This window comes from Mesoplodon mirus, assembly GCF_964341445.2.
Source record: "Mesoplodon mirus genome assembly, chromosome: 14".
NCBI classification, from domain to species: Eukaryota; Metazoa; Chordata; class Mammalia; order Artiodactyla; family Ziphiidae; genus Mesoplodon; species Mesoplodon mirus.
Genome location: NC_138990.1, coordinates 16448849 through 16462301, shown reverse-complemented (window position 1 = coordinate 16462301; position 13453 = coordinate 16448849). Strand labels below are relative to the sequence as shown.

At 42.5% G+C, this 13453-nt stretch overlaps 1 protein-coding gene across 2 annotated transcripts in view; it reads left to right on the top strand.

Moving 5' to 3' along the window:
- Positions 1-299: 299 nt before the first annotated feature.
- The window catches only part of MGAT4A (alpha-1,3-mannosyl-glycoprotein 4-beta-N-acetylglucosaminyltransferase A), a 111203-nt gene continuing 98049 nt past the window's right edge, over positions 300-13453 (top strand). The window contains exons 1-3 of one of the 2 annotated variants that reach the window (XM_082643272.1): positions 396-422; positions 4121-4235; positions 4485-4813. In XM_082643272.1, coding sequence (XP_082499398.1) covers positions 4720-4813 — 94 coding nt within the window. In that variant the 5' untranslated portion in view covers positions 396-422; positions 4121-4235; positions 4485-4719. Of the gene's footprint in view, positions 349-395; positions 423-4120; positions 4236-4484; positions 4814-13453 lie in introns of those variants that run through there. The other variant, XM_082643271.1, reaches the window with a different exon arrangement.

Genomic DNA, 13453 nt, shown 5'->3' with positions numbered 1-13453 from the left:
ACGGTAAATGAAGCGGGGGAGATCTCACGAGAATGATACAGGCTGCGAGACGGCGCCCCTAAATGACAGCCGGGCTGGCCTCTGGCAGGCGGCTCGGCCGCGCGGGGGCGCCCGGTGGACGGCGCGCAGCACCGGCGGCCAATGGCTGGCGGGGTCGCGGGCGGGGCCGGGCGCGGGGGCCGCAGCGCTCCAGCGGCGGGGCGGAGCCGCGCGGGGAGGCGGGGCGCCTGGCAGCAGCGGCGGCGGCCACAGCAGCCTCCGCGGCGGCCGCGGCAGGACTGGCAGCGCCGGCGGCGGTTGAGGGGCTCGCGGCGGCGGCGGCGACGGCTGCGCGCGGGCAGCTTCGAGGTGGTGTGCAAGGCGGCTGCGCGGAGGGCGCGGGATTGAGGGGCGGCCCTGGGTCGCGGGAGATCCACCTGCTGGTAACGGAGCAGCCTGCGCCGCGGCCCGGCCTGGAGCTCTTGCGCCTCCGGCTGCTGCGGGGTCGGCTCGGGGCGCGGGCGGGCCGGGCCTCGGGGCGGGGCGCGGGCCGGCCCGCCTTGGGTTCGCCGTCAGCCCCGCTCCGCCGCCGCCGCAGCCCCGGGGTGCTGCGCGCTCTCGGGGTGGCCGGCCGGCGCCTGGTGCGTTCTCGGCGCTCCTAGGCGCGGCGGGGCTTGTCGACTTTGGGGCAAAGTGGAGGAAAGTGGGGGTTTGGGGATGCAGAGGGGGAGAGAGAGTTGCCTGCAGGACCTGCTGCCCCAGGGCGCACGCCTATCCCGGAGTCGGCGGCGTCCCGGGGCCGCGGGGCAGGTGCGGCGGGAGCGAGGCGGCCCGGGCGCAGGGGCTGGGGCTGCTGCCGGGTCGGCGAGGCGTACACAGTCCTGGCGAATTTTCCTACAAAGTCAAGACCCGTCGGTCCTCTGTGCAAGCGCACCCCCATCCCCAGGCCTCAGTTCCGCCTTAACGAGGAAGCTGCAAGTGGGACCCTCGGGTTGGGGCCAGGTGATTCCACTGAGTGTACCCGGTGACAGCGCGAAGGCGTGTTTTATGAGCTGGCAGTCAGACCACTCGCGCGCCCGCTTTTTATTTCTCGCAGCGTGTGTTTCTCTGGAGCCCGTTCATCGCTTACAATCCGAATTGCGAAATATAAGCAGGCGCAGTGCATGTTTTCAGTGCTTTCCATATATTTTGCTGTTGTGCTTTTGCTGTCGGACGACTTCTGATAAAATAGAATGACAACGTCGTTCGTTCGAATTTAGAACCTAAATTTAGAAGTGAATAATACGCCTTTAGTGGTTTATGTTTCTTTTTCTGAATGTTTAAAAAAAAAAGTTCTATTAACAGGTTATCCTAACAAAGGTTTCTTTAGCCCACACGTGTAAATCTGAAAACGCACAGGACGACGAAATTATGTAAGCTGTATTGACGAAAAATAGAAATCCTTTTATAAACGTAAAACCAATGAATTTTAACATGATCGCGGTGTATAAAGTTGTAGGGCTTACATCACGGATTTCATGATGGTGCCTTTCCTTCAGGCATCTCTGTCCTGTCTGTGGGATGGTAATTAAGCCATATGTTAAGTGTTTTCGGCCATAGAACGTATTGACTGTTTCAGAGAACACTTTAAAATCCAACAAAGGTTATGTATCTAATAATAACATAAAGGACTGCAGCCCTTAAAGGACTGTTAATAAAACAGATTTTTCAGTGTGAGATCTAGAGTTGAAAGTTCCATACAGCTTTGTCAGGATGGAGAAGATAATCAGTAACTTAAGCCACTGCCCTTTTTGTTGTTAAGAATTCAGATGTCTTAAGTGATAGTCACAGAGAGTGTCAAGGTGTTAGATTGAAATTTTTACAAATGTGGACAGTGATGAAAATATGTGTTGCTTCTTCTCTTGCTTTAGGTAGTCAGTCAATCCAAAGGGCTCTTGGCTGTCCAGCCTCACCTCTCCTGTTTTGAGAGCATGGGGATCATTGGTTTTACTCTTGTTCTGTGCAGTTAAACTTCATTAATATGGAAACCCTAATTAAAAATGTATGATGACATTCTTCCTGAGTAAAATGTTCTTGTATTTCTCTTGCAGAATTTCAGGTCTTATTTGTTGGCAGAGTTCATTATAAGTATTTTCTTCAAACCAGAGATTAATTACTTCCTGGCTCCAATATTTAATATTCCTTATGTTTTTCCCATTACCAATACTATATCTATAGTCTACTTTGATTATAGTGTTCATTCACTTTTACTTGTCTCTCTACCCATTTATACTGAATTTTATGGGATTTATTTGTATTTAATAAAACTATGTTTCAAAATATCCTTTATTTTCTGACTCTCTGCTTCTCTACTTCTCCATGATTATTGACTGAATGTCTACTCTAATAACCTGTATACTTTTAGTTCTTTTATCAGGACAGAATCCTTCTTGAAGTAAGGTAGGGCTAAGGATATAGCAACAGAAAGTTATATGAATTTTTATATGATGCCACAACAGGATTAAAATTCCAAGTTACATAATTCACTGAGTTACCCCTTCTCTTTTTATAATCAGAATTCATTATCAAGTGCTTATTGATATAAGACAATATATTAGGCACTTTATGGAAATGAGTTGAAATTCTAAGATTTCACCATGAAGACTGTTGACATGGATATGTTAGAAGGTGAATAACTTTGGTTTTAGAAAATTATCATAACTTGAACGTGAGAATATCTTTGGAGTTCTTTGCGGAGAGTAAGGGGAGGGGAGTTCAGTGCTTCTAGAATATTATACCACAGAGCTGCTGGCCAGATTAACAGGCTGCCTGGGTGTGAGTGGGGGGGGGAGGGCCTAACCCAGGGTACAGGAAGTGAGAAATTCGTTTCAAGTTTTAAGTTGAAACTTTGAAATTTCCTGTGAATTTTGCAGTTTATTCCGTAATAGATCCATACTGGTTGTAGAGTATAATTATTATTTTTTAATTCACACTTAATCTGTTGGGTAAAGGTAACACCCTGGGATGATTCTCTAGTGTAACCTGAGACTTGGAATATCCCTGGCGCTTCTAGGGGCCCCGGTGCAGGTGGCCTAGTTTGAGAGGCAAAGGGTGGGAGATGAGGACTTGGACTTTGGAGTCATGCAAATTAGGGTTCTGTCTCTGGGTTCATTTTTTTTGTGTGTAAAATAGGGTCAGCAATGCCTGCCTCACGGGAGTTGAAGATTGAAGATTCAGAACGTGTGAGGGACACATAGAAAACCCTCAATGAGTTGTAGTGTCTATCATTCTTACTGTTAATCCTGTGCCCTAGCGATATCTTTTTTCACTAGTGGAGGTTTCTAGCAACATCACTTTTACAAACCAGCTGAGATGGTAGTTTCTGAATTGCCTACAAATGGCCGCTTTAACCAGCTGCCCTCTTCGCCATAGGGAATTGTCCCTTGGGCTTCCCAGGCCTTTTTGGAGGTGCATTAACTCACCCCACTGGAGTGTCACTTAGTGGATTGTCAAGTGCATCTCATGTCCCCCTGTGGCCACCAGGAATCAATGCACATCTTGTCGTGCCTGATATGCCCTGAGGGAATGAGACTGGCTATGCACAGAGCCGCCTGAACCAGTGACTGGCTGCAGGTTTTTGATTTGGTTTTATTTTTTAATACAGTTAACATTTATTGAGAACCTATTAGGGGCTAGGTGACTATGCTTAAGTACTTCTCAGGACATGATTTCATTCTGTTTTCTGAACAGCTTTGCTAGATGGGAGGTGATCTCCAGATTTCCTGAGTTAAAGCAATGCTAAGTGATTAGTCCTGGGTCCTATGGTATCCTGGTTGGATCGCCGCATTTTCTAAATGCTGAAATAGTCCCAGCTTACACCCGGGGAGTAGGTTAATCGTTGGAAAAACGACATTTATTTTACGATGATGATCAATAGCAATCATAACTGTAACCTTTTTATTATTTATGAGAACAGGAGGATCCAGGACAGGGAGTTTTCTCATTTTATGGATGAACCACAAAGCCAAGATAAGTGACATGCCTGAAGTCACGCAAGCAGTGATGGAGCTGGATCTAGGACCTAGGGCTTTTGACCCTCGTAGGTTGTAGTCTGTCAGTTTTCTTTAAAAAATTTAAAACATTAACTATTATTGTGCAACAGGAGGATTGCAGAGAGTGAAGATTCTGTTACTCAGGAACCATTGTGTGATCATTAGAGTTCTCAGCTTGGAATCTGTGGCTTATTATTTAATGAGCCCCACCACTTTCCCCTTTAAGTAAGTAACCATAACTCTGTTTCCACAGGCAAAACAAAACCAATGAGGAGGGAGTATAGTTGGAAACTTTTTTCCCTGGAGAAGAACCATATCATTCTAGTGTATTAAATGTCATTTGGATATGGGGGTAATCTTTACAGATACAGTTTAGCCCAGGCAAAAATCTGTTTATAACAGTGACTGATAAATGAAGAAACTGATATTTTGCATCACTGAGCAAGTTTTTCTTTCTCCTTTCCCCCTGAATAGGAAGAAAGAAGCCTGCAACATCCACCTATGAAGACCGTGTAGACAGTCCTGAATAGTAATTGTGGATGGTGTGGCTGCCAGGCTGCTTCTGCCGAGCATCTGAAATGAACTGCTCCTATTGATTGTTTTGATTGGCCCAGAGCCAGGAGTACTGGATTCACCTGACTTGAGGATAAAAAGAAAACAGTCTTGGTTATCATCATAAACGTATGAACCAGTGTGATGTTGAAATGAGATGAGGCTCCGAAATGGAACTGTAGCCACTGTTTTAGCATTTATCACTTCGTTCCTTACTTTATCTTGGTATACTACGTGGCAAAATGGGAAAGGTAAGGAAAACATCTCCAAAAATGTGCATGGCATGTAGTAGGTTTTTGCTTTGTCAACGGTGCGTAGCTGCTTGAGTTAAATGCCCCACCATCTGCATGTTGCATGCTATCTGCTGGCGGTCTGCCAGTTTCTTTCTGACACAAAAATGAGGCAGTATTCTTGGATGGAGGAGACAGAATTTCTCATTTGAATGGGGTTTGTTTTGTTTTTGATTTCTTGTAATTGCACTTGGAGAAACATGCTCATCAGTGGTTTATATTATAAATGGCAGCCAAGTCGAGTAATAAAGACTTTTGTTTTGGCATTTTATTTTTTATTATTAAATATCATAAATGTTTAATAAGCCTCCTTGTACCGGATGTTGTATAAAATGCTTAAAAGGGCAGTGGGCGCCTTCATGAAATTTACATGCTGATTATACGAATGATTTGGTGCTGTGTAGTTAATGATTTAACCAGCATGTGCTGACAGATTGCTCTTTAGACAAAAGTATTTTTGAAGTAAGTGAGGAGAAATTCTGATGTGAAAATTTTAAAAGTTTAAAAATTAATTTTGTTTAGACTATCAAACCGTGTTTCTAAGGAAGGTCGTCTGTTTAGTGATTGGAAGTATATTCAGAGCTAATGCATTTCTTTGCTTTGTTTGAAGAGAAAATATTTACAGTGAATTCCTACCCCTACTGTTTACCTGTTTCCTTTCCTTATATTAATCTAGGGAATATTGATGGCAAGAAGAATGGAGGTGAGTATTGTGTTTGGTTTGTTAGAGTCAAGGTAGACTAGTAGTTGTCACCTGGTTATTGGAAGGTGGTGTTACTGGCATTATTTTATTGACTTGTATGAAAGTAACTGAAAAGATGTGTTCACGACTTAATTTTTCTCTGGTGTGTGTATTGATATGTGTGTATCTGTGTGAGTATATGTGTATATATGAAATAAGTTGATATAAGTGGGAAAACATGTTCTGTGCTTTGAGCAAGTGTAGTATTGTTATTGTTTTTCTCTTTTTCTCTGAGTTGGACTCTAATTTCGGAAGGAACTGTTTGGGGAAAATGAATGAAATACTTGCTGAAGACCTTCCTTCTTTGCAGACAAATATATACATTTTAGATTTCATTTTTTAATCGTACCAAAAGGAGAAGACTTACTTAAGAAGAACTTTGAGTAGTTAATCAAACTATTGCTTGTCCCTGACATGAACAGAACAGATGACTGGCCTTAAAAGTCTACTTAGGAAATAAGAGAATTGACCCTAAGAAGAGTATATGGATTTTTTTCTTATCAGGAAACTTATCTATTCAGAGAGTTATAGTAACAGAAACTTGACCCTTTTTACTGTGTCTTATTTAAAGGATTAAAACTTTTGGAATCTCCATTCCTTTTATCTTGTTTCATATGTAAAGCTATTATAAGCATTATTTTTTTGTGTGTTAAGTTGTCTTTAGAATCAAAATTAATTTCAGAAAATATAAAGATCCTTCCACCATGTAGTATTAGAGATACACACAAAAAGCCTCCTCTCTTTGATTATCACTCTTTGAACAGTCTGTAATCCTTCTGTGCATACTTTTCTGCTCAGTGTTTTGTCCGGACTCTTTCAGGTATCAACAGAGGTCTCCTGTTGTGCTTATGTAAAATCCCCTGTGCTTTAATGCCATCCTTTATGTAACCACTCTGACTGCTGAGCATTTGGATTCTTTCTAGATCATTCTGGCAGTCAGCCTGGATTTTCCAGAGCCAGCCTCATTTCAGATGTTTAATTCTTATCTACTCATAAACCACGTGCTCTGCTTTTTATATTGAAAGCATGGTTTCTGTAATCACCGATGTTTCTGGACTCATAATTTTTAGTTTTCATTCATTCATTGGTCCCTTTCATGTACCTGTCCTGTGCCTAGCACTGTGTTATATGCTGTGAATATGAAAAGGAAGAAGACACTTCACACCTTTGGGAAGCTCAAGGACTAGTAGGGGAAGATACAAGTAAAGAATGTGTTACCATCAGATAGGCTAAGATAGAAGCAGTAACAGCGTGCTGTGGTTGTGCCGTTAGAAACATATTATATGTTATATATTGTCTCACTTAATCCTCATAATGACCTCGGGAGGTATTATTACCCCCTTTCTATACATGAGGAAACCAAGGCAGAGTGGTAGAGAAACCTGTCAAGATCATACATTAAGGGGAAGAGTGAAGTTTAAACCCAGTAAAGCTGGTTCAGAGATTATGCTCTTAGCTATTGGTCTACTGCCCAGAAGAGCAGAGACCAGGCAGAATAGGGGACAGTAGGCATGTCAGGTGGAGGAGGCTGCTGTGCATCCATGAATTTCTGCAAGGGTGCAGAGCCTTCGTGCTTTGGAATTATGAGATGCTCATTGTGATTGGCACGTAGGATTCCAGGACTGTCCCAGGGTTTAGCTGGTAATCCCAGTGCAGTTCCTGTCATATTTGTTATAGGTCTTCATTTACTACTTGGAAGAATACATGAGCTGGTCCACGGGATTGGCCTAAGTTGAGGAGGATGTCAGAAACCCAACCAGGAAAGCTGGAGTTCAGGCCAGGGTACAGGTTTCTGCAGGGTACACAGGATTCTCACATAAAAATTAGGCAGAATTCCAACTGTGTGGAAAGCACAGGTTGGGAAAGGTGTAAGCAGGTATGATAGTGGGACAAGGGTAATTACATGTCTTACTTGTGTGCGGGGCGGGGGGGGGGAGTGGGGGGAGGGTTCTCCTAATGGACTTGCTATTTTGGTCAGGCACAATCCAGAAATTTCATTCCAACGTTTTTCCGAATATTTTTCTCTTTTTAGTACTATTTCCAAAATACATTTATATCCACTTAATATAATATTTTTCTTCCAGTGTCCACATTTCGGTCACAACTTGTCTACAGGAGGTCCTTTTAAAAAGGCTATTGTCTTTATCTCTTTAGAACTCTCCCTGACATCTTTGGAAGCAGCCTTGCTTTCTTAATTCTATTTCCATGCTTGCAGACATGTCCTGTTTTTTTTCCCCCCTGTCAGAAGATGTGGAATTAGTTATGCCTTAAGAATCCTAGTTCCTTTCAGTAGGAATGATATTAGAGACCAAAATTTTGGTGCCTGTGAGACTCCATGATGGACAAGCGTTGCTGTTGTTCTTAGGAAATGGTCATTGCTTGGTTTTTCCAATTTAACCCATCATGGTGCTGTACCCTACTTTCCTTTCTTTATGAGGTTTTATGGAGCACTAAGACCTTGTCCTGTGTTGATGAGCTCCAGCTCTCTAAAGAGGCATTCCAATATGATTGCAGTTCTGTAGGGCAACTGGGCAGCCTGGGACTTGTTACTTAAAGGAGAATGTGAAGTGGGATAGGAAAAGTTTGCCTACAGGTTTCTCTCTTTCTTCACATGGTGGCACATGGCCAGATGTTACTTGAATTTACCTCTTTGTTAGTACTGGCAGGCTTCAGTGCAGGGAAACTTCTGTTGGCACCTTGATTGCTATTTCAAAGTACTAAAAAAAAATTTTTTTTTAAATTTCTTCACAAATCCTGTGTATGAGTTATGGAAAAAGGAGATAAATGTTCCAGGAAATGTAATATTCCTAAACTGGATGTCTGGTGCCTTGCAGCCATGATAGAGTTTTCCCTGGTACCATGTTGTTCTTTCATTAAGTCAATGGAGGTTAAGTTGAAAAACCTGACCTTCAAGGTTTGTGTTGTGAAGTTTTTTTTTTGTTGCCTCTCCTCATTTGAATTTAGCTCAAGTTGTCTCTTTTGTAACTCTGCAGCATTCCTCCGAATCTTTTATCTGTTCCTGTTTTTCCCCATTTCACTTTCAGTCAGTGGTAAGGTTCTATTAGTTTGCAAACAATTTTGCAGAGAGATAATAAGACTGATTAGACCTCTGTTATTACTGTATACTGCTGCTGTTTCAGGAGAAATATGCCTGTAGTTTCGAAGAAGATAAGCATAGGGTTGGTATTTGGGGATGGTAAAGAATACCATTTGATGGTCTCATTCAGTCCTCACAACAGCTCTAGGGAAATAGATGAGTATTAAATCCCTGTTTGAAGACACTAAGGCAATTAGTAAATTACTTCATCCCACTCTGTTACCTGACTGGAGAACGATAGAGTGCAGGGTCTAAGCCCAGGTGTGTCTGATGCCCAGGTGTGTCTGATTCCCTGGCTTGGACTATCTGAAGCAGACTGCCCACTGCAGTAGAAAACAGGGTTTCCAAAGAGGGGCTTCTGCAAGTCCCATTTTGTTGGTCACCAAATGTGGCTTCTTCATATACTTTTTCTAAAACAGTATTTTCTTTGATAGTATTTAATCATGTTCTAGCCCTATTCATTTATTTTGCAATTTTTTTTAAGTATGAGGTTTCCTTTTTTTTTTTTTTTGCGGTATGTGGGCCTCCCTCTCACTGTTGTGGCCTCTCCCGTTGCGGAGCACAGGCTCCGGATGCGCAGGCTCAGCCGCTCCGCGGCATGTGGGACCTTCCCGGACCGGGGCACGAACCCGTGTCCCCTGCATCGGCAGGTGGACTCTCAACCACTGCGCCACCAGGGAAGCCCCTGAGGTTTCCATTTTTAAGAAATTTAGAGAAAAAAATCCAGTTCAATTTGGTTCTTTTTAGATTAAAAAGTCAGTTCACCCTGCCATTAGTTAAAGGATACTTAGGTCATGCAAATAATCTGTTGCAAAATTCCCTTTAAATTGAAGTGTCTGTGTTATTGGTTGCTGGTATTTCTGGAAGAAATGTGTGTTGACTTGAGTGATGATGGTGGGATTTTGTTTTGTCACAGAGTAACAACTGTTCAAGTGTCTTTCTAGCAACATGTTGCCATAGTTTAAGGTGGATATAACCTTTTCTTTTTCCCAGATATAATTACACAGAATCTTAAACTTTCAGAGTTTAGGTTTATTGCTCTGATGCAGGGGAGGACACATAAATCTAGAGGCTTTTGATTAAAATAAAGCACATAATCAATGACTGTATCAAATTTAGTGTTTCCTTTTATTATGGACCTAAAAAGCAGGCTATTTATTGTCAGTGTGCGAACTGAAAGAACCTTGACATTGAGTAAATCACAGAGGAGGATGTCATAGTCTTGACTTCCATATTTTGGTCTATAACAGAGTTGATTAAGGTGAACCTAAGGCAGCTGGCAAAAAAATTTATAGGTAGTTAGAAAATGTAGGTTTGCAGTGTGGAACTTAAGTTACTTTGGAACCGTTTTCAGTGAGTGAGTTATAATGAAGGTCAGGTGTATCATGGAATGTGTGAAATTTTTGACTTCTAACAGATGTTTAAATATTTGGATTAAGTCGTAGAGAAGGTCCAGAAAGAACTCCAGAGATTACACATGACCAGCCTTGCTCTGGCAGAGTTGGACTTGATTCCTTTTTAGAAGTGAAAGCCAAGGTGAATGTAGAGGTTATTAAACTCTTAAGATGCTGTTGATAGTTTTCTTTTCCTGAGGAATAATGGCAGTATTATCATTGGGGAAAAATTAGATCCTAGAGATCTTGGTTCTCTTAGAGCTTGTGCTTGGATTTTGGAAAAGTCACTTTAGCTTTCTGGCTTTGTTTGGTTTGGGTTTGGGTTTGGGTTTTTGGGTTTTGTTTTTCTTTTTGCCTCTCATTTCACTGTTAATGATCATGGAGGAATTTTAAAGATTGGGTGAAGTGCTTGAAGGCAACTTGTAGGCAAACAGTTTTTTTGTTTTGTGTTTTTTTTTTCCCCTAAGGACGAAAAGGTGGATCTGCAAATTACAGAGCTTGATGTTTGGGGACAGACATTAGTTGCGTACTTTGAGAGCATGAGTATTTATAAAAAGAAGCAGTGATTGCTGGCAGCCAGCAAAAATGAACTAGGATTGAGTCTAGACAATGAGCCTCTTAAAGGACAAAGACCGTGTCCCCACCCTGCCTGACCCCATTTTTTAAAATTTCAAAGTATACAGAAAAATATAATGAATAATATAGAAGTATTCCCCCTAGATTTTCATATTTACTTCCAGTCTTTTCATTTTTAATAAATGAAGCATGGCAGATTTCCCTAAAATCTTTCACCCATTTTTCATCTCCGCCCCCTACCTTGACTGAGGCAAACCATATCATGTCTGTTTGCTCTTCTAGTCCACTTTTTATACATTGATTTATGTATATAAGTATCCAGAAACTGTATGTATGTATGTATGTACATGTATATATCATTTTTTGTGTTTTAAAACATTTAAATAAATCATATTGTGCTCTGTTACAGCAGTACTATGCAAGTATTATTCTACATGTATAACAACATCTTGTCTTCTTTTAAAATAAATTTATTTATTTATTTATTTATTTATTTATTTTCGGCTGCTTTGGGTCTTTGTTACTGCACACAGGCTTTCTCTAGCTGCAGAGAGCGGGGGCCACTTTTTGATGTGGTGCGCGGGCTTCCCATTGTGGTGGCTTCTCTTTGTTGCTGAGCACGAGCTCTAGGCGCACAGGCTTCAGTAGTTGTGGCTCCCGGGCTCTAAAGTGCAGGCTCAGTAGTTGTGGTGCATGGGCTTAGTTGCTCAGCGGCATGTAGGATCTTCCCGGACCAGGGCTCGAACCCGTGTCCCCTGCATTGGCAGGCGGATTCTTAACCACTGTGCCACCAGGGAAGTCCCTTGTCTTCTTTTTTTTTTGATCACATCATTTCAGTGTTTCTGAGGTCCCTTCACATCCTGGAGGTCCCTACTCCATCATTTTCGCAGTTGTCACTCTGTGGCCACTTTTTACACCATTCTGTTCTTGACAAGATTGGTCAAGTTCTTCTAACCTGGCTATATAACGTTTTCATTCTTGTTCATTCAGCAGCTTGCCTTTTTGGGTTTAGGTCACAGCATGATCAACGTTACTCTTTTGTCCCTGCATACATGGTAGATAACATTTAGGACACGGTATCAAAACCTTTGTATTATTTTATCAGTCCCTTCAACATGCACGTTGTAGTCTTTTTTGTAGTCATTTTTAGTGTTTGAGTACACTTAGTTCTGGGTATAGAGTCATAAAAAGTCATAAAAATTTTATTGCTAGTTGATTTTCATTAAGGTCAGACTGTTCCAGGATCACGTATCAGTTATTTGACTCTAGATAATATATATATATATATATTTTTTGGTATGCGGGCCTCTCACTGCTGTGGCCCCTCCCGTTGCGGAGCACAGGCTCCGGACGCGCAGACTCAGCGGCCATGGCTCACGGGCCTAGCCGCTCCGCGGCATGTGGGATCCTCCCAGACCGGGGCACGAACCCGCGTCCCCCGCATCGGCAGGCGGACTCCCAACCACTGCGCCACCAGGGAAGCCCTAGATAATATTTTTAATGGACATCATTTATTTCCTCAACAGTTAGGGTGATCATATAATTTCTTGTCCAGACTGGGGCACTAGAGAACAATTATTGTTACTAGTAACAGTTAGGCTGGGATAACAGTTGTAAACTGGAACTGTCCCTAAGCAAAGGTAAGTTTGTAGTCAGCCTATTAAAGAAGGGAAGGACAGTGGTAGAAAATGACTGGCCATGTAAGGACAGAACAGGGAAGCTGATTTAGTCATGATGGGAAGTGAAGCTCTCAGCGATCAGAATCTTTATAAGCCTGTGTACCTGAGAGTGTGTGATCCAGGGCACTAATCAAACACCAAGTGGAACCAGCCCAGGGCTGCAGTTAATTCCTTAAGAAGGAAGTGTACACAAGGGAAGAGGGGGAAATCATTCCCCAGGTGGTGGCAAGCTTCTGCTGAAGCAGTAATGAAAGGAAGTTACCTTTTAGTGTGTTGATTGTGATCTAGAAGGTTAATCAACCCTCTTCTCAAGGGAAATAAGCATTGCCCTTTCTGACCTGATTGGATGAAAGAGTAAAGATAACTTGGGTTTCCTTATCAGGAAACTAAGAGATAAGGTAGAAATAAGACACTGCGGACATCCCTGTCACCTTCCTTAAGGGAAGTTCCTTCCTGCCTGTGGACTGTGCCTCTTGTGTTCTTTTGATAAACTGGCCAGAAGTTGTTAATATGCAAACTATAGGGAAGTAATTGAACAAGGCTGCCCCTCCCCCACCCCAGTCTTACTGCTTACACTGCTCGGTGATGAATTCTATCTTGAAGGAAATGTACTAACCCCAGTGATAGGATATTGGTGCTTTATTGCCATGGTGCTCTTTGGTTTGTAAGTAGCTTTCTTCAGATTGCTCCTTTTTCTCTCTTCAGCTCAGTTAATTTATTCATTCACCTTATGCTTATTGAGCATGTACAAGGAACTGTTCCACGAGGCACTGGCAGTATAGTGGTCAACAAGGTAGTTGACATCCTTGCTGTCATAGAGCCTATTTATCCAGATCTTCAGTGGGCAGGGGGGTTACACAGTAATAGCTGAACAACTGAACAGCCTAGATGACTTAATGAATATTGACAGTAAAACACGCTAATGCGATGGGCAGTGAGTGACAGAAGGGGGAATGAGGACTGTTTAGATACAGGTAGTCAGAGAAGGCCTCTTGGAGGAGGTGACAGTTGAATGGAGGCCTAAGTGATAAGAAGCCAGACAAGGAGGGCAAAGAAGCCAGAGAAGTAGGGCCAGAAGTAGAAACAGGAAGTACAAAAGTCAAGGGTGAACTC